Raw genomic sequence first — 22242 nt, 5'->3', positions numbered from 1 at the left:
CCTATCATTAAAATGGCTAGACTATCTCCTCCTTCCCAGAAGCCCTGTGCAGCCTTGTGGAGTGGCCATGTTGTCATGAGCCAGTGCCTTGTCTCAAACTCCAGTGAGAGAATATATCCAGCTTTAACCCAAGTGTGAAGTTTGACAGCTGCAAATAACCTGGCAGGAAAATAGCAAGATGGTCCTTGAGTTGAGCCAGGGTTATGACTGGATTTCACCAAAACATAGTCATCCTCATTCCCCCTTCTGCCCAACAAATCATGTGCAGCTATTTACGTTTAATTGTATGTGGGAGCCAAAAGACCAGTGAGTATGCATGATATAATTTCAGGATTATACAGTCATTCAAAAAGAGATCTCAACGTTCTTAGATTTCTATGCACCCCCCTGGGAAATACCTTGAGAAAGACTAAGTGGCTGACATGAGACAAGATGTTTCAAGAACTGCTCTTCAGCATTGCAGGCTTCCAATCAAATCTTTGGAAACCTGCATCAGTAATGAGAGCTTCTGTTTTAGCTACAAAGAAATTCCCTCTGGTTTTGTAAAAGGTTTTTAAAAAGTACCTGTGTTCCTAGCACACCATTTTGGAATTACAAAGCAAATATGCAAATAAGAAAACCAGGACAAGAGCAGCAGAAAAAGGTAAGTTTTGCCTGGAGATATCTTCACATATCTTGATGGAGCTGGGCATGAGCAACAGACTAAATGAATCTACACTGCACCAACATAAACATCAGCAGTTCACAGAAAATACTATCAACTGGAGTCCTTAAAAGGAGTAATTTCACTTATACATCTTGCAGTACAATACTGCATAGAGTTACTCTAGCCTAAACCAACTGATTTGAATGAGCTTAGACTGAACTACTTCTGTACAGGATTGCACTGTTGGCTTCTGTCCAAGTTTATTCAGAGGTAAAAGTTAGTTATTGGCTCAAACAAGTGATCCTTGAAACAATCAAGAGGAAATGCCTTTGAATAGCATTATTTTCAGAGTTATATAAAACATCTTTTATTCCCCAAACCATGTATTCAAGTAGATAATATTCAGTAATATACTCCTTTGAAAAGGAGACTATGAGGATTAGAACTGAGCAATTGTACTGTCAGAAAGGAATACAGACCCAGGTGGGCTACTTAAAAGATAAGCAAACAGGATATTTTCAAAAGACATGTTAATATTAGGTTACATCAGAACTCCTATCTAGTGGTGTTGATTTGTATTGTTTGCAGCACATTTCTGAATTAGAATGTTACAAGCGAAGGAACTGAGAGATTCATGGGGGGAATCCCATCAATTGGCAGCAACTCCCACTCTTCCTCCCACCCACCACACTGCTCCCACCCAACCTACCTGCTAGCCTTCCTGCTTGCAGTGCTGTCATTTCCCCCTAGCTGGGTAATGTGGTGTTGGGAGGATGGGAGCGGCAACTGCTCCTGCACCTTCCTCCCAGCCCTCCTTCTCCCCCCCACCTCCCGCAGCACAACTCCCCCCCCCTAGCAGGTTCATGAGGTATTGGAAGCTCCTGCTGCTCCCCCCTCACCTCCCTCAAAATGGTGGCTGAGGTATTTCAGTGTAGCATCATGAAAGCTAAGGCTTCTTGAACCATGTTTAATTTCCTCCTCCTTTTTGCAAACCAGACTCCATTTTCTGAGTTTTTGATCTGCACAGAGGCCAAGTTCAGAATTAGATCTATGATTTCTGAAATTTTGATCTCTCAAACATGGCCTCAAGTCCATTCCTGACATCTTGCTTCCCCAATTCAAGAGATGTATTTTTAAAAAAACCGGACCTGATAAAAGTAACACCACACTTGGTGCTGAGGCTGCACTGATAGAGCTCCGTCTTATGTAAAGATGCTTGACATGTCTTCCTGTCCTGCTATCATTAGCTGATTTGCTCTGATGTCACAGGCGGCCTTGGGCAGCCTGGAACAGTGCATAAACGCATTTTGATAAATGAAATTTCCTATGTCTCACGCTCATGCCATTGTTTTTGAGACTGGCATGTATAATTTGAATGATCCTGCGGCATTTCAACAATGAAAATCAACGAATTCCAGAGGAGTAGCTAAAAGAGTGGCTATAGACAGACACCACATATTTTTAAAGACAAATTAATGAGGTTTAATTCTTCAGAGTTAAGTTATAAAACTTCTATTCCAACCAAAAAAAAAACAGTAGATAGAAGAAGGCTACTGGATGTAACATGTTTGCTTTCAATGCTACCAAGTTTTTGTACGATTATATTAAAAGTAATGCTGCCTGCAGTGTGTGATGATTTCCAGTCCCAACATTTAAGACAGCCTGATAACCAGCATTCATTGTAACTGACCCTCATGGAGGTCTTTCATCTGTTTCAGTTCCAGGGTTGCACAACTACCTAAGTCACAAAACAAAACCCCCAGTCTTCTGCTTGAACTGCTGGATCTATGATTTATAGGGATCGTTCCCTCTGCTTGTCTCCTCCTCCATATCACTTGCTGTTCCTAAGGGTCCCTCAACTCTTTTAGGTGGTTTTACAGAAAAAAGGTGGGAAACACCAATCCTGCACGCAGAACTCTGCTTGTGCTTCCACAGTACACGTAGAAAGTTAGACCCTTCCATGGCCAGAAGGGTGTGATTTCACTTAGGATTGCAGTCTTACGATCCAACACTTTGTCTTTATGTAGTTCTTTGACTGAATTTTCCAAATACCCTCTCCCCTCATTATATTCCTTGGAAGAGGGTAAAAATTCTCTGCAACGATGACTTGGAAATTTGTGCCTCAACACAATGTTGCTCCTGAGATCTCTTGGAAATGACCCTTTAAAATGAAATATTTCTTTTTCAGGAGCAACATTTGCTGTTTCTGTCCAGATGTTCAGAGGAATTCAGGCTTTGTATAAAACGTGACATAAACATAACTGAGGCTTACTTATTATAAGGAATTGTTAATAGTATACAACAGGAGACTATCATTCACAGGTAAGGAGTAAGAGGTAATGAACCATACACTTCAAGGTAAGAAAGCGCACAACACCGGAGATACCCAAAGCTCCATAAAGGGTGAATTCAGCCTAAGGTACAAAATTCAGAGATAGCAAGAGTGCACTCTGTCTCTTGAAATCAGTGATTTCTTGCTGATGCAGCAACTGAAATGCACACTTTTAATCCATGGAGGCTTCACTCCAATGGCATATCAGCTTCATGCATAAAAAGATATAAAAACAGAAGGGAACAAAACCCAGTGAGATAATGCACAGCGCAGACAAGAACTATGCAAATTGACAATCTGTTTTGTGATTAACACCTATATTGGATTTCTAACATGATTTAACCTACATAATTTTAAAATAAATGATCATTGAGATGTGTTTACTAGTAGATACCGCAAGGTGTATAAACATCAAAACAAAAAGACACTGATTGTAATCAAATATAATTCCCACTGCGTGATGTTTGATTTTAAACGGTAATTTTAAAGAGATCTTAGGCCCACATGGGACTGTGCATGCTCAGGCCTGCCGATTGGTAGGTTTCATAGCTAAAAATTCCTCTGGGGGTGTCTGCTTTCTCAGAGTGCGTAAGCTGCTTGTTTCCTGCTGAAACAGTCTGCTCTCTGGGAGGAGCAACACCCCCAATCTTCAGTTTTTTCTTGGTTGCTGGTAAACGTATAATGTGAAAAAAGTCTTTTTGTCTACAGGAAAATGAAATGCTAAAATAGTAGCCAGATACACTTTGATATAAAAGAAAGAAAGCCCAGCATGTTTTCGGCTCAATAGATATTCCAGGACAGAGGCTAAAGGGCATGTATAGGGGGGTCGAGGTCGTTGTCCTTGGCCCGTTCTACAAATGCCCCATTTATGTGCATAAGATTTCCTAGTATTACGTTTTCTAGCATTTAGTATAGCCACTGTTACTCCTTGAGGGAGACCACCTATTGCAGGATCAACCATGGTTTACTTTGAATCTGGGTATGTCGTGATACCTGACTCCTCGGTACTCCTTCTTTCCATTTCTTTCTTCCTTTCTTTCCATCTCTTTCCTTCTTTCCATCCATCCCTTCCTTGCCTTACTTCCTTTTTATTTCTTTCCATATCTTTCCAAGCCTTCCTTCCTTTACATCTTTCTATATATTTCCATACCTTTCCATATCTTCCTTCCTTCTTTTCTTCTTTCCATACCTTTCCATATCTTCCTCCCTTCCTTCCATTTCTTCCTTCCATTTTTTTCTTTCCATGTCTTCCTTCCTTCCTTTTTACTTCTGTCTTTTCATACCTTTCCAAGTCTTTCTTTCCCTTCCTTCTTTACTTCTTTTCATATCTTTCCATATCTTCCTTCCTTCCATGTATTTCATTCCTTCTTTCCCTTCCTTTCCTTTTACTTCCTTCCATATCTTTCCATGCCTTGTCTTTTTCCTTTATTCCTTCCTTCCTTCTTTCCATCTTTCCATGTCTTCTTTTTCTTTCTTTCTTTTTATCCTTCCTTCTTTCCATATCTTTTTTTCCCTTCCTTCTTTCCATGTCTTTCTCTTTTTCTTCCTTTCTATCTTTTCATGTCTTTCCCTCTCTCCCTTTCCTTTTTTCCTTCCTTCTTTCTTTCCGTGTATTTCCTATTTTCAATAAAACATTGGGGTTGCCAAGTCCAACTCAAAAAATACCTGGGGTCTTTGGGGGTGGTGCCTTGCAAGGATGACATCACTTTTTGTGATGTCACTTCCAGGTCAAAGGTCAGGTGATAGTCCTTCCCAAGCTCTACCCCTTCTGATGGTGTCACTTCCAGCATACTGTGCCAAAACCCCACCCCTTCCTGTGATGCCATTTCAGGGCACTCCCCCAAACCCACCTCTTCCTCTGAAGTCACTTCAATGCATCATGTCTTGTGGCTCTCAAACATCTTAGGTTTATTCCATGTGGCTCTTACATTAAGCAAGTGTGGCCACCCCTGATATAGTGCCTCCTTGTTTGTTTACGTAGAACATAGTTGTCCGCAAGTATTTGGATGTTTGTTTTGTACAATATTTGCAAGGGAGATAACAAACAGCCCTCATTTCTAATATACTAGTAAGTAAATTTCTTTCATCTTTCAACTAAGTGCCATAGGTAGTGAGATGGTCACAATGTGCACCCCTGGTCTTCCATCGAAGCATCTGTGGTAACAGTGACTTCAATCTTTGAGGCACCAAATGGAACCCCTCTAAGTAGATAGGGATCTGATAACTACCCGTACAGTAATCTAACAGATGTTCTCAGAATATAATACTTTCTATTTGGGGAGTTATGGACAGATTGGAACCACATTTGTAATCTCCTCATATGCAACCTAGCCAGAGAGGTCACAGTTGTAATTGCAGCTGTTAGCCCAAGAAGCATTTGAATTTTTAGCTGACTGAAATCTACAGTTCATCATAGATCTGACTAGGGTTTTATTCCTTTGTGCTCTCTCCACTGGGAGAAAAGCCTTATTTGAATCATCATCTAGCAATACACCAATAAATACCACTCTTTTGGAAGGGATAAGGTTAAATTTCTTAAAATTAACCATCAATCCCAAACACCAACGTGTCTCTAAACATGACAGTGTTTGGGACTGATTTTGTAAGACCTCCTTGGAATGGGCAGAGATCAACCAATCATACAGATAAGGGTAAATGGATCAGCCTTTAGTTCTCAGGTGTGCAACTACTATGGCCATGCACTTAGTGAATGCTCTTGGAGCCACAGCTAGTCCGAACGGTAGGACCTGTTATTGATATATGTTCTCCCCAAACTGAAATCTTAGAAATCTCCTGTTGGATGGATGGGTTGAGATATGAAAACAGGTGTCTTTCAGGTCTAGCTATGCAAACCAAGAATCATCGGGAAACAGCTGTAGCACCATACTGATTGTTATCATTCTAAATTGCTCAAATCCCTCAGACCTAGTAAGGGTCCAACACCCCTTCAACCTTTTTCTGAACTAAAAGAACCTAGAGTAAAACCCCAGTCTAGGTTCAGATGCTGGTATCTATTGTAATACACCCTTTTCCAGAGAGTTATTATTATTATTATTAATTTATTAAATTTATACTCCACCCTCCCCATAAACGAGCTTAGGGCGGATTACAGCATATAAATACATTACAAGTAAAATACAATAAATAAAACAAAATCATAAAATTCACAGATTCAAGTTCAGCAGCGTAACAGCTCTACAACATAACTTGTAGAATCCCAGGACTGGATTCCTTTCACCCTTCCCTGTAACCCATATATAAAGAGAAAAGGGGGGTGGAGATGTGAATTGATGTTCAGAATCACTGCTCACATGTGGGGGCAGATGATCATATGGCCCCACCACTGATAGGAGACCGGGAGGGAGGCTGATTTAGTGGATCTGCATGCTGGCCTCAACCATATACCTGGTGGAACAACTGTCCTGCAGGCCCACTGAAAGGACACAAGGTCTTGGCAGGCCCAAGTGTCCTCTGACAGAAAGTTCCATCAGGTTGGGGCCAGGACCGAAAACGCCCTGGCCCTAGTTGAGGCCAGTCGAGCCTCCCTAGGGCCTAGGACCACCAGGTGTTTTCCTGCTGATCTAAGTGCTCTCCGGGGTACATATCGGGAGAGGCGGTCCCTCAGGTATGCTGGTCCCAGTCCATTTAGGGCTTCATAGGTTAAGACAAAAACCTTGAACCTGATCAGGAACAACATGGGGAGCCAGTGTAGCTGCTGCAAAATTAGAGTCACATGTGCCCTGTATGGCGTTCCTGTCAGGACATGAGCAGCAGTGTTCTGGACCTGCTGCAATTTCCGGGTCAGACCCAAGGTAAGCCCCGCATAGAGCGAATTACAGTAGTCCAATCTGGAGGTGACCACTGCATGGATCACTGTCGTTAGATTGCGGGTTGAAAGATAGGGGGCAAGTTGCCTGGCCTGCTGAAGGTAGGATAGATGTTGGTTTTTCACATATTCTGGACATCAAGTCTACAATTCCCTCTATCATGGGAAACGCAATGTTGGGTTCCCTGAATAGTTGTTGTTGTAATATTTTGTCCTTGGGTTTAGGCTTAGAAGAAGCAGCACCTATGTCCATACGGACATAGCCATAGAGTGCATCTGTTCGGCATATAGTTGAAAGTCATCTGTGAGAGAAACAGGTTCCCTATCTCTCACTGTCTCGTCCGGTGATAGTTCCAAAGGTAGACTTGGGTTCTGCTCCCCAAAGTAAGGCTCTTGATCTGGCTCAGATAGATGGAATGCCATAGAAGGTTTTGGAAACTAATGTTGTGGATGATGCACCCTCGGTTGCACCCGATCAGATGTGGGTCTAACCTATTCTATTCTGTAAGATTTGCCCCAATCTACCCTTGAAAGTGGAGGCATTTGTGCGAACAGCAGCTTTGCAGTGAAAGTGGTCCAGAATTCAGACTGACCGGGTATCAAGGTTTGTGGGGTAACTCTCCTTCCTCTTCCGAGGAACAAACTGAGCAGGAACCCGAGTGAGGGGAAGGGATATGTGGCATCTCCACTACCTCCAAATCCTCAGTCTCAATGTCTGTAACTTGCATCCTGTGGGAGCTCCTCTTATGCTTGGAGTGTTTTGACTTGGATTTAGTCTTTTTTTCTAGGTATTTTGAACTATTCCGGAATTTCTGTCCCTTCAGATCCAGGCCCAACAGGGCTTGGATCCAACTGTAGATCTGTAAAGGCAGGTGTTATAGATGGCGCTCGTACCACTTGATTCGCTGGCTTGCTAGACTTGGAACATTACTGAGAGGGTTGTCAAGGCGGATGGGCTCGGAGTGCTTGAGGCTCATTGGTGCTGTCTGAACTGCTGGTTCTGAAGAGCTTGGTGTGCTAGAGGCTGACTGTTTTTGGATGTTTTTGGATCTGAGGTGGTATTGTTGGGTCCAAGTAGGTTGGAATCTCAGCCAGTGAAATAGCTGGTACTGTCAGAGCTGATTTAGTGGCAGCCGCAGCTGACAATGCCCATTTCCACAAAGTATCCTTGAGCCTGGTGGTTCTTTCAATTGGCCTTAGAGATGAAGCTGTGGCAGTGTTTGCACAACCTAACATTATGCCCCTCTCCTAAACAGATCAAGCAAAGGGAATGTCCATCTATTTTCGTCCTTTTCATACTGCACTGAGTGCACATTTTAAATGTCCTTTTCAGCCATTCTGACTGTCTCTCTCCCATTTGTCCAGGTGGAGAAGGAATCTGATGAAAGGCACTACAAAGAACCTCTCTGACTAGTGGCAAAAAGGGAACTGAGGGTCGAGGGCATCGCTCCTCCCAGGGTGTGGGCTGTTTCAGTAGCAAATAAGTTGCACATGCGCTCAGGGAAGGGGGTAGATGCCCCCAAAGGAATTTTTAGCTACAAACCTACTGATTGGCTGGCCTGCGCATTCTGAAAATGAACCTCTGTTACTGGGAAGAAACATGACTTAAAGTGCTTCACTAGACCATGCCCTTATCCATTTTGAAATAAATAACTGTGTGGTGATACCAGCTTTGAACATACGATCATATTTTTAGCTACACTCTCTGTCCAAAGGCAGTCAGGGCATGTTCAACAAAGCAAAATACACCTTACAATAACTTCTGTTTTGCATAAAACCTCTCTCTTAAACATCCAATGATGTTCTGAAAACACTGGTACTAGATTGTAATTGCAATTTTAAACATTCCATGTTTTCACTAATTAGCAAAAGATTTTAGAATGCCTGCTTGAAATTTTGGCAAAGAATTGAGCTTTTCTTTCTCATGCTACTAGAAGCTGGCCAACAAAGGCAGGATTTCTGTCTCTAATTAATGCTGTGATAAGTGTAGCAGCAGTCTCAGCAGTCTCTTGAAGTTTCAAATTGTCCTGAGGGAAAAAAAGAATACCTAAATCAGTCACTTTTATTTCTAAATTCATTTATTTATTAAATTCAAAACATCTAGTATTTACAAATTAATGAACTTAATTTTTTTTTTAAAAAACCCACTCATTGTGTACCAAAACCAAATTTCTCTTGAAGTCTGACAGTCTACAGAATTCATAAGCATATGAAAATCAAGGAATCAGGAGAGATGAAACAGACATGCAATCTTTCCGACTATCAGGTCAAAAAGATCCTGCAACAAAAAATAACTGTACCGATGGCTTTGTACAGAGTGGTTCCACCAATAACACCGAAGGCTCTGTAGCTTAAGGAAACCTTTCTTGATTCTGAAGAAGTAGTAGAGCCTATTTGCCTGAGATATTCATTCTTTGCTACTTTGAAATTATGGTAAGAGTGAGTCTTATCTTCTATTTCATTTAGTGGTTACTATTACTACTATCTCAGAGGTATGCACAGAGAGGACGAAGAGACAAATGTTATGACTGCAAATCCCACACCCAGATGCTAGGCAGAAACACAAGGGGAGGGGGAATACACTAAATACTACTGGAACAGAATGGAAAAGGAATTCCCCCACCAATGTCACAGAACAGGTAGATGGATAGGATGGTGGCTCTCCCTCTCCTCCTTTCATCTGCTCCTTTTATTGTATGCTTTACACTCCCTGATCAAGTCACTGATTGCAGCCAAAACATCCTCTGTCACAGTAGTTCCTTTGCTCTACTCAGCTATGCTATTTGCTCCTTCAACCTCTGCACCCGGCTGAACATCTCCAGACCAAGGATGGGTTCCTTTGGCCCTGACCTACGCCTGATAATGAATCCTGCCATCTTTTGTCCTGCACCTTTAGATAGGGACAATGCAGCTCACAGAAACAGTGGCAGTATTGAAGTTTCAGTGGCATCTTGGTATTGCTTTAGGGCACTGTCAGGGTGTCCCACTGCTTACAGTCAAGCAGTGCCAGTGCAACCACAAATTTGTTATCCTTCATTATCTAAAGACATGCTGCTGACACCACCTGTCACCAGGCAGCCCCATCCACAGCTATTTCCATGCATTGCAGCCCCTTCGTGCTGAGGAACATGGTCTGGATGGTTTTGGCAATCATATGGTTCTGTAAAGAATCTGAGTCTGAGCAAGGTCTACCTATCCTCTGCTGTACCCTTACTAGCTGCTCCATCAATGTAGTCAGGGACAGCAGCACATTGTGTAATGTACTCCGCCTGCTCCAAATCTCATTAGTGACAGACACAATAGGCCCACTGCCTGGTCAGCTGAACCTTTACCTGATTCTTAGAGAGATAGTACCACAATCCTTTTAAATATAATGCCCTGAAGCTTTTTAGAATGGGCACCAGTGTGAGGCGCCTAGCCAGAACTATCACCCAACCCCCCCCCCCCATATTGGGAATTCACTGCCTTTGACTTTGAGCTGCCTGCAAAAATAGTTGTGGAAAGAAACTGAGGGGGCTCCTTGCTGCCAAGATTCCCCTCACATCTCATAATGTACTTATTAAAAGAAACATTCCCCACAACGCCCTCCTCATCTTGCCCAAAGTCCTTTGAGCAAGTGAATGACCATGACTCTTGCTGCCATGTTTATCACAGTTGTAGAAGCATAGCCAATTGTTTCAACAGTAGGCACACTTCTGCTCATAAGGCTGCCAGTACAGAAGCTACTCATACTCACTACTTGGGACACTGCACCTGAATGCCCTTGCCTGCAGTTGCAGAGCTCTCACTCTTTTCTCGCCTTCTTCCTTCAAAATCATACACTTAGTATCTTGGGGGACGAATTGTTATCAAGGGTGCCAAGAAGACTCCACACCCACTAAATGCCTTCCTTTCTCCACATAGCAACATTGCTGAGTGTTTTTTCTGCACTGTGCCAGGAATCAGAAGGCAATCTTCTGTAGCCTATTCTAGGACCTACCTTCCTTGGTGAACCAAATGCAAGGCTCTTAGCCCACTATGTTATGCTATCTGCTTTCCTTGCAGTGTCAGGCGGAAGCCACCCTCTACCATGCAACTCTGCTTGCACTCTAAGGATACTATACAACTCCCTGTACCAACTCTGCCATACAAAAGGTACATTGCCTGGAATACCAGGAACCATTCTCCTATCCATCCAAATTTAAGCCAGAATGATACCTTGTGTGAAGTTATAATCCCCAAGACCTTCATAGAGACTGAACACAAAATGCTACAGCTGGAAGTGTGTTTTCTATTTGAATGAATGGAAATAAAAAATGAATGAATAAAAAATGGTACATGCCTAATCCTTGGCATCTGCAGTTAAACTATCTCTGTTAGCAGACTGGAAAATCTTGGTGTAAGGCCCCAGTCAGCTACTGTCAGTCACAGTCGACAATGCTAGGGTGTATAAACCAATGATCCCTTTCCTTGTACATCCTTGTTCAAATTTGTACACACCAAGTTCCTTTCTCTCCTTCTTGATTTCCTGCCTTCTGTTCCTTTTCTCCCATCAGAGCATTGCAAGCAGATGGAGCAAGAAATTTATTTTATAAAACTAGAGCTAGTTTCACAATTTATACCACAAAACGACTGGTGAAATTAATTCCAACTGAAGAAGTAGAGCACAAGGACACGCAGACTAGATTTTTAAGGACTGAACGGAGAACAAGTGACTGCTTATAATGCAAGATATTGATAAGAGACACTATGCTTGATATAGAAAAAAATAAAATATTGAGATCTATCTTGTTGGAAGGCAGCAACAGAAAATGAACACACAAAATGTCTACATGTGCATCTCCTCATAATCAGCATCACTATGTACACAGCACTTCCTTTGTGCATTTGCCCCACATAGAACACTCAGACATCATAGGCAGGGGCTGGGCCAGCACACTGATATGCACTCATCCTCTCCATGCAGTGAATAAACACATGGGCAGAGGGATACAGTCACAGGCAATATTCTTGGTACCAAAATAAGGCTAATATACACAATACTTTTTATTATATTCAAGCAGTACATACTCCAAAACTGAACTACATTGACCTAACACATATATATCATATGAGAGGGTGATAAGTAATTAGTACTAGTAGTACTAATAAGGGCTGACTCTGCTCTGCTTCCAAGAACTGATAAGACTGGGCTAGCCTGGGCCATTCACATCAGATCAGTCTTCAGTTACCCTAAGCTTACATCAAAAGCTATCATCAGAGGTCCGAGAATATGGAATACATGCAACAAAATAGCTATGATAGTTTCTCTGTTACAGCCACACTTAGCAGGGATTTAAAACCTAGCTCAATATTCCCTCTGCTATCTCACTCTCAGCTTGCTAGGAACATTCATGGTAAATGATAGCCAGTGCAAGAAAACACCCTCAGGGTGCTGACAGATGATCAATGAAACTCTAACCTTCACTTTCTCTGCAGGGTTAAAAGTAATTATCCAAATATTTTTTCACTGAGTGAGTTCTCAATAATTATATATTCAGCTCTTTTTCCTAAGAGGCTTGTAAAAAAATTTTGGACACTTTAAATAAAAAGATAAAATAGAGGTTTGAATTGCCTTTCTTGTTTACAGATGAACATCTAAATGAATAATCCAGTCCCAGTAGAATCTGGATGGAAAAACCACAATTCCTTGAACTTCCATTGAATGAAGCTGGCAGTGCAAACTAACTTGATAAAGATGACGCACGCAACTATATCTACTGCAACTTTCCCCCCATGCCCACAAGAGTATTGCGTCATTGAATTTTTTGTTCAATGGTGTAATACTAAACCTTTTAGTAGTTTCATGACTATGTTTAGGAAGTTAAATATTCAAACATCAGTAGCTTCACAGGCTCAAATACTTGAAAGGTTTAGACACACTGCAAACCAGAATACACAACAGGACAGGAAAACAAAATAAGCAGCAGAGATCTTGTTGTCATCCTACACCAATTATCCTGTATTATCGACCACCCACTGCTGTTCCTGCAGTTCTGTGCCTTCTAGGATGCAATGCTTATGGATCGTGTAAAGTGAACTGTTTTACTCATCAGCAAAACCTGTAACAAAAAAACACAGTGATCCTGATGATTGTTCTTTCCTATCTATTGCTAAATTCTGTGGTCACCCCTCCCACCACTGCTGAAAAAAACATTTTTTTTTTAAAATACTGGTTCAGTTAACCCAGATCCTGGTGTAAAATCTGTCTTCCTGGGTAGGAATAATTTCCACTGTTATTTACACGGGTGATTTGCTATGCATATATACCAAAGTATAAAATATTTACTACATCATGTGGACATAATTTTCAAGATAAAGCAATACGGGCATTTGCCAGTCATACAGCTGTTAGATTCCCAGAACCTACTTTAAAAAAGAAACAAGGCAAGTGTTATAATTCAAGGTGGACTCAATTGTGTACTTGCAGCATCTGATTTTAGGGCTGTGTCGCTTTGGGGGAAGCCATTCCACAAACTGAAGTGTACTTTTGCACATTTCAGTATCTGGCAGATCTCTCACTGCTAGAAAGCGGTATATCTATATTCTGGAGGTATTACTGAAGTTTGGCCATTTGTACTGATAAATCCAAATGTGCATGGCAATGAGTGGAACAGGCTCACACAGTTTTTATTTTTGTCAAGCAAAACTCTTCACTTGGATATGGCAAATACATGTCAAAATTCATTCTCAGTGTCACTAGAGAATAAATGTAGCAATATTTTAATATTTGAGTGGAGAAGTTGAACAGGAAGGGGCATCAGGCAAAATACAGAGGCACAACCAGAGAGCAGGGTATTATGTCTTGCCTATGTTAGAAAAACTTTATTTACTGCCTATTCGCTTCTGGGCTCAATTCTTCCCCCATTCTGTAATGATGAATGATTTTATTTGATTTAATTTGCTGTGCAGTCTCCTTTTGGTCAATATTTTCATGAAAACCAGCATTTGGTATTGCCAGGATTTTAAAATCTTAGTACTATGCTCAACTATTTCCTCTACTAAATATTGGAAATGATTCAAAAGAGAGCTACAAAAGTGATAAAGGGCTTCAAAAGCAGATCCCCTGAGAAAGAAGTATGCAACTGGCTTCAATTTAAAACGAAGAAAGGAAAAAAATTAAGAGAAGGAATACTCCAGTATTATTTATACACTGTATCATAATTAGAGATCTTCATGGGTTGCCTGATCATTTCTCAGCCCAAATCAAGGTGCTATTTTTTTTAAAGCCCTGTATGGTCTAGGAAACAGGCATCTGAAGTATTGTGCTTAATCCTATAGGCTCCTGCCTGGACATGATTAATTAATTAATTTAAAACATTTGTGTGTCACCTTTCTATTCAAAATAAAGTCCCCCAGGAGGAAAACACTAAAACACTAACCAACAATTTAAAACAACATTCCAAAACAATTTAAATTTATAACAACATTTAAAATAGTATTTAAAAATTCAATAAATATACACACACGAAGACACAATATGAAGAACAGGGAGGGGGAGCCAGTAACAGCAAAATTAAAAAGTCTTCACCCACTGGCAGAAGCAATACAGAGGGACAAACAAATCTCCCTGGGGAGGGAGTTCCAAAGCATTAGTGCCACAACTGAGAAGGCCCTTTCTTGGGCTGCTACCCATCTAGCCTCATATGGGTGTGTGTACCTGAAGCAGGGTCTCCAAAGATGACACAAGTGAATGAGTAGGTTCATACAGGAGAAGGCAGTCCTTAAGATACACAGTATCTTGGATACATGCTTCATGTTCCTATGCTTTGCAAGAAAGCCCCAAACAAAGATTTTCAAGGACATAAGCAATTTGCATGGGAAACCTGCAGGAATTCTGGCACAGGAGTGAAGGGGGAAGAGATGCAGGTGTTCTATTTTAGATACAGTGGATTTGGGCATTTAATGAAATTCATTTTATATTCTTCCCACATAAGTATCTCCTCCCCACAATAATGATGTAATATATAGAACACAGCCCACAGAACACAGTAATTATATTCTTTGAAATAAATGGAACAGTACTTGTGAATTAAAGTTACAACGATATCAGCAACCATTAAGCATCTTGTATCCATAAATGAAGTTGACATAGATGGAAGGCCACCGTAAGAATCCATTTACATTGTGACCCATATATTCTGAGAAATAGACTAAGGAATGTTGCAAACTGAAACGTCTTTGGAGAGATTACAAGCCATTAAAACTCTCTATGGAACGTAAAGAAGAAATGCAGTTTTCCATAGTTTAAAGGACATTTCCTTGGCTTCTTAGGTACACTGAATTAATAAACAATAATCTTGTGTGATATGAAGGACTTTCTTGTCTAGACAAAAGCATGAAAATATGATAACCTGTATTTATCTAAATTTACTATTAGTCTTTCAAATCTCCAATTAATCCTAACTCCTACAAACTAAGAATAATTTGAGAAATAAACAATAATTTATAATAACTACCGAATTCATTCCAAACATTCCTTTTAGTTGTGCATAATCCATCAAAGATGGCTGGGAGGAAATGCTGGAAAATGGCAAAGGAAAAAAAAGGAAACGAAAAAATACAGGGATGAACGGATTTCTACAGCTCCATTTCCTTTTAGGTCTGATTCCTCTCCACTCCTGGAGATTAGATCCAAAGATCTAAGTTTGCAAACCTCAGTGAAATAGAATCCCAGAACCAAAGAGGAAATAGTTCTTCTTCCCCCCACCCTGTATCAGCAAAACCTGATTTAGGCTCCATTCCATATACTTGTATGTAGTGTATCAGTTAGTCCCTAAATGTCCAAATGGATTGCAATTTCATGGCCTCTGGAACTGTGGCTTCACAAGCCAGGCCACCATACTGCACATGACACCATTAACGTCTTTTTAATGCTATCATCATTATTAAAATGGTGGCACATGAAACCATTGCTCAGAGCACAACTGGAAGACTGAAAACATCATTAATTACTTAATTGTTCTTTAAGCATGTACACAAATGAAACATGTCAGGAAAGTTTTCTATACCCTGTTCTGGCTGCCATTACGTTTTCTATACAATGTTCTTGCTGTGTGAGACAAAACACTGAGTCAGGCTGGCCATCTCTCCCCCTCTGCTAGCTGTGCCCCTTCCCCGTCACACCTCAGTCAAAAGAGAACCTGCTGGAAAGCTTGGAAAGGGTTTGCAAGTGATTTCAATGGTCTGATGTTCCTTGATAAAAGTCAAATGGCGATAAGTTTTCAAAACAAGCAGTGGAATCCTAAAGAGAGTTGCACGCTTTTTAGCCCATTGACTTCAATGCACTTAAAAGGGTGTAACTCTGCTTAGGATTGCAATAAATATAAGAGTCAGATCTTTTTAACTAACAAGCTTTCATTCTAATATGAAAAAAATAATTTTACCTATTTGCCTAGTATCAAAGTTCTGCTTCTTGCCTAAGAATGTCATGAAAATTATATTTAATTGGATAAACAAATTAAACTTTGATTGAGAGTGGTTTGCTCACTCCCAGTTATTCTGCGATTTAGCAAAACAAAGATCTCAATCTTGTCCAAGTCTTGACATGATTTTCTAACCATCACTGTCCTATGTATCTGGAATATTCTGTTTTCCCAAAGCCGAACAACATTTAACCCCCATTATACTTTATAAAAGCTATTTCATTCTGCTTCCTGGACTGATTTTTTTTAAAAAATAAGAAAAATCATACTTTTTAAACCAGGGAAGATGGCACCACTCATTCATACTATAAACATTAGAGCTAGCCAACATGGTTGCAAATTTTCCCCCTGTTAAGTTTCTTCAGATTAATTCACAAAGGAGACTATAACAGTGTTCATTTAGCCAAGTATCACTAAATGATAAAAATTAAATATCTCCAGACATTCATTCTGCTAATTGAACCCAGCTAATCTGGGGTATTTTTGCTAAGGTCCTGAAAAAAAACAGTATTTCACTTACCTGTAACTGTTGTTCATCTAGGTCTTCTGTGCAGGCACACATGGGACTGCACACGCGTAGGCCTGCTGATTTCAGAGATTTTTTTAGCTCAATACCACTAGGGGGCGCCCCTGCCTCTCTGCGCCCATGCGCGGCTGTTCTTTCCCACCAAAAATGGTGTCTAAGAGATGGGGCGCCCCCGACATACCCTCAGTCTTCTTTCCCCACCGTGCTGCAAAGTAAGTACCAAGAGTGTTAGCAGGGAAGGAGGGAGGGCATGTGTGCCAGCATGGAAGACCTAGAGGAACAGCAGTTTTGGATAAGTGAAACATTATTTTTCATCGACGGACTTCCTGTGCAGTCCCACATGGGAGATTACAAAGCTTAAATTCCTGAGTGGAGGCAATGAAGAGTTATCACAGGAAGACCACTGTCCCAACTGCCGTCTCCCTTCTATCCAGGACATCCAACGCATAATGCTTGACAAACATGTCAGCTGAAGCCCACATCACCACCCTGCAGATGTCTTGGAGCAGCAAACCTTTCAGAAGAGTGGCTGACGACGCCTGGGACCTGATGGAATGAGCATGAACTCCCAATGGACAAGGTACATTAGTAGTCTCTTAACATTCTACAATGGTCTGAACTACCCACCCAGCTAAGGTTTGAGGGGTTGCCCTTTTACCTTTCTTCTGCCCTGTATAACACAGAAATAGATGGGAATCCACCCTAAACGGTTTAACCCGATCCAAATAAAAAAAGGAGTGCCCTACGCACATCAAGAGAATGTAAAGCTGAATGTAAAGAGAATTATAAATATTTTATAACATACCAAGATATGATAAACTCTCAAGGAGAGATAAACACATGGCAAGAAATTCAAGATGAAGGAAAGAAAATACAATGGCTGATATATTTTCAGGCAGTTTTCAGAATACAAGAAGCCCAGAAGGAACTCAGAGGACAACTAAGGAAGCTTACCGACTTTAAGAAATTAATCATGCAGAAAAAAGAACACATCTTGGGTCTAATATATAAACTTTTACTCCAATGATACTGAATCACAACAAAAAGTGTGTATGATAAAGTGGATGCAAAATTTCAGAGAAGAAATAACATTTCAGCAGTGGGAGAATCTTTGGACAAAGGGCATAAAATTTACAGCAAGTCAAACATTAAGAGAGAATTGGTATAAGATGTTTTTTAGATGGTACATTACACCAAAAGACATTGAGAAAATGGACAAGAAATATGTGGGGTTATGTTGGAAATGTAATGAAGCAGATGGTTCCTTCTATCATGTGATGGACTTGCTACAAAAGCAAAAAATTTTCGAAAGAAATACATGCTGAGATGCATAAGATTTTAAAATTTGATTTTGCCATGAATCCACAAACTATGCTGTTGGGAATACTACCAGAAAATGTAGACAGAAAATTACACAAACTATTTAGATATCTATTGACGGTGGCAAGGGTGGTATTTGCAACCAGATGGAAGGAAGATGAATGCCCAACTAAGGAAATCTGGAGAGATAAAGATGGCAGAATACGCAGTGATGGCAAAACTAACAAGCTATTTAAACAGAAGACCAATGAGAGAATTCAAAGAGAAATGGGGAAATTATTTTGCTTACAAAGGATAAAATGAATAAAATGTATTAGTTTTAGAAACCAAAATAGGATAGTATACTGATATATTGTTATAGATTGGATATAAGGTTAGGTTCTGATAAGATGAAATTGGTTAAATATTAGTGATGAGGTAGAATGCATGATATGGAAACTTTGGCAAAATAGTTAAGTTAGATAGAAACGATCTGTATAGAAGCATTAGACCATACTAAGATATAGCAGTTAGAATGTATAGGGAGACCACTTATTTGATCTTTAGTTGATTTAAAATTTAATATTGTGCAGGAAAAAGATCATATTTAGTTTGAGAAGACACATAGGAGACATAATATTGATGAACTCTGATTAAGGTATGTTCTGTGTACTCTGTATTTTATTATAACAACTCTTGTAGTGCAAAATATTAATGTTCCTCTGACCCTGTTATTCCCCCTTCTTCTTTTGTAACCCCCTCTTGTTCTGAAAATAAAAAAGAGAGAGAATGTAAAGCTTTCTCAGCATTAGAACTCTGAGTGCGAAAAAATACTGGCAAGGGTATCTCTTGGGACAGATGGAAACAAGAAACTACTTTAGGTAGAAACTCAACTTTTGTTCGAAGAACTAACTTTTCCGTGTGAATTTTCAAAAAGGTGGGCTCACAGGACAACGCAGGCAACTCCCCCACCCTCCTGGCCGAAGTAATGGCCACCAAAAAGACCACCTTCATGGAGAGGAAATGTAATGCACATGTAGCCAAGGGTTCGAAGGGCTTAGACATAAGTCTGATCAATACTAGAGGCAACGACCACTGAGGAACAATAATTCCAACAGGAGGGAATAAATTATTTAATCCTTTCAGAAATAATTTGGCAGTGTGATGAGAAAAAAACGTTTTGGCGCATCTATTGGGGGGGTGAAAAGCGGAAATAACCGCCAAATACATCTTGACTGATAACCCCCGTTGTTTCAGTCCCCAAAGGAAATCTAGAACCTCAAGCAGGGAGGAAAGGAAAGGATCTAGGCTCCATTCGCTGCACCAAGCACCAAACTTTTCCCATTTAAATGCATAAGACTGGCAAGTGGACAGTCACCTCGCATTCCGCAGTACATGAGTCACACTAGAGGAAAAGACTACGCCTGAGAGATCAGCCATGCTGTCAGTTTGAGTTTCTCTATCTTGTGGTGGAGCACTCCCTTCCATGTAAGAAGGTCCGCTTTCTCTGGGAATTTGTACATCCGGGTCTGCAACCGCAGTAGAATATGAAACCACGGTCGACGCGGCCAAAAGGGAGCTATCAGGATGGCTGAAGTCCCGTCTGCTAGCATCTTGCTGATCACCCCGGACATTAGGGGGAATGGGGAAATGCGTAGAAGAGGTGTCCAGACCACTTGAGTTGAAATGCGTCCCAAAGAGACCCGCGGCCTACACCACCTCTGGAGCAAAACTTGGGAGCCTTGTGATTCTCTTCAGAAGCAAAAAGATCTATTCCAGGATAATCCCATTCGGAAAGGACTGGGTTTAGATAAACATCCAAAGGGACCACTCGTGGTTGTCTCTCTGCAACCTGCTCAAATGGTCTGCTAGTGAATTGTCTATGCCGGGGATATGCATTGCTTGCAACCGTATCGAATGATCCATAGCCCAGTTCCAGATTCTCACTGCTTCGTTGCACAGAGTCACAGAAGCCGTGCCTCCCTGCTTGTTTATATAAAACATAGTCGTTGTATTGTCCGTGAGAATCTGGACGGTTCTGTTCTTCACCACATCTGAAAAGGAAATCAAGGCATAGAACACTGCCCTCAGTTCTAGAAGATTAATATGTTCCTGACTCTCAGTCGAGTCCCACACACCATGAGCATAGGAACCCGTACAATGGGTTCCCCAACCCAGATTAGAAGCATCTGTCGTAACAGACACTTGGGGCTGTCTACAACCAAACTGTACACCCTTGAAAAGGTTTGCATCACTCAACCACCATTCTAATGACTGAAGGATTTTTCTAGGGACATTAAACCTCCTATGTTGCGGATCCCTGTCTGGGGAAAAAACTGAGGTAAACCAAAGCTGCAGGGCCCTCATGTGTAGCCTAGCCAATGGGACCACCGCAGTGGTGGACACCATACACCCCAGCAAGGTTTGAAAGAACTGGGCTGACTGAAAATGACATCTCTTAAGTCTCCTAATGAGGTTCTTAATCTTCACTACTCTATCCCGGGGCAAGAATCCAGAATTCCAGGTACCATCCAAAGTGGTCCCTATAAATTGTATAACCTTAGAAGGGGTAAGTTTGGACTTCTTCTGATTAACGAATAGGTCCAGACGAAGGCAAGTGGTCAAGGTAACCGAAACTTGCCTAGTTACATCATCGGCCGAGTGTCCCACTAGCAACCAATCATCCAAGTAGCACCCCTGAAGTCTCAGGTGGGCTACTACCACTGCCATACATTTTGTGAATACTCATGGGGCAGTAGATAAGCCAAATGGGAGAACCCAATACTGAAAAATGCGGCTGCCATAAGAAAAACGAAAGAACTTCTTATGTTCCAGGAAAATGGAAATGTGAAAGTAGGTATATTTCAGGTCCATAACCGTGAACCATGCATCAGAGGGTAACAAGGTTAGGACTGCCTACAAAGTAACCACTTTGAATTTATGAACTCTAATGAAATCATTTAGACCACGAAGGTCCAAGATAGGTCTAAGATCCCCATCTTTCTTTTCCACTACAAATAACTTAGAATAGAAGCCAGGCAAATCGGCTTGGTCAGTGATCTTCTCTATGGCCCCTTTCTCTAGCAAAGCTGAGAATTCAGAGAGTACCCCTGACTGGGATATCTCGGAAGAAAACACAGGGAGTCGTAAATAGGGTAACTGCAAAAATTCAACTTTATAACCAAATTTAACTATTTTTTGAACCCAAACATCAGAGGTGATAGAACACCATTCAGTGAAAAAGCCACTCAGCCTGACTCCAAAACACAGATCAGGGCCCTGTAATTGTCAAAACAGCTTATGTGGTTGAGACTGGTCCTTGGCATGCTGTTGATGCGCACTAGTCTTCGTCTTCTGGCCTGGTCTCCTGGAAAAAGAGGATTGTGGACTCTGGTAACCCCGCTGATTGCGGTAGGTGTACCCCTGATAAGGTTGAAAACACTGTTGCCACGCTCTCTGGCGGGATGTATAGTGCGATCTTGATGCACCCTGCTGCTGGTGTTGTGGAAGCACGCCATATGAGCAAGCAGTAAGTCTATCTTTCCTCTTCTTCGAAAGGTATTCATGTATTTTGTCAGAGAACAAGGTGGTGCCCTCAAATGGAAGATCTTCTACCCTATTTCTCGTGTCCGCTGGCAAAGCTGTGGATCTCAGCCACGCATAACAGCAAAGTACAATAGCCGACAGTAATGACCCACAGAACTACCAGAGAGAAAACTCTCGGGAGAAATCAACCACAACCTTGTAACTTATCACAATTATTTCAAAAGTGGAATGTGCTATAATCATACATCAAATTCATATCCAATAAATATATAGCCATATACAATCATTCATATACATATACAAGAATAACCCAAACAAGACGGGCAATAAAGTCCAAAGAGGATCTCCTTCAGTATATAACTTCTTTTGCCTTCTTGTAAACACTCATATGCATGTATGGAAGTAACCCAACCGGGAACGGCAATAAAGGCCACAGAAAGATCTTTTTCAGTGATGTGTCTTCTCTTTTTCTTATCCTTTAAACGGCAGAAAATGGAACGGATGGAATACAGTTCCACGCCCTATCTGGGGCCGGCTCAAAAACTCAGATTTCGTGCCTCCACTTCCTCAGGGGTGTCATTTTCTGCTATAATATAAAGTCATAACGTACTAATATAACAACCA

At 41.0% G+C, this 22242-nt stretch overlaps 1 protein-coding gene across 1 annotated transcript in view; it reads right to left on the bottom strand.

Moving 5' to 3' along the window:
- Positions 1-8112: 8112 nt before the first annotated feature.
- The window catches only part of CRPPA (CDP-L-ribitol pyrophosphorylase A), an 89265-nt gene continuing 75135 nt past the window's right edge, over positions 8113-22242 (bottom strand). The window contains exon 10 of the mRNA XM_054991754.1: positions 8113-8831. Within this exon, the coding sequence (XP_054847729.1) occupies positions 8727-8831 (105 nt within the window). The 3' untranslated portion in view covers positions 8113-8726. The remainder of the gene's footprint in view (positions 8832-22242) is intronic.

Source organism: Eublepharis macularius, chromosome 11 (assembly GCF_028583425.1).
Source record: "Eublepharis macularius isolate TG4126 chromosome 11, MPM_Emac_v1.0, whole genome shotgun sequence".
NCBI classification, from domain to species: Eukaryota; Metazoa; Chordata; class Lepidosauria; order Squamata; family Eublepharidae; genus Eublepharis; species Eublepharis macularius.
This window is presented reverse-complemented; position numbering and strand designations above follow the sequence as displayed.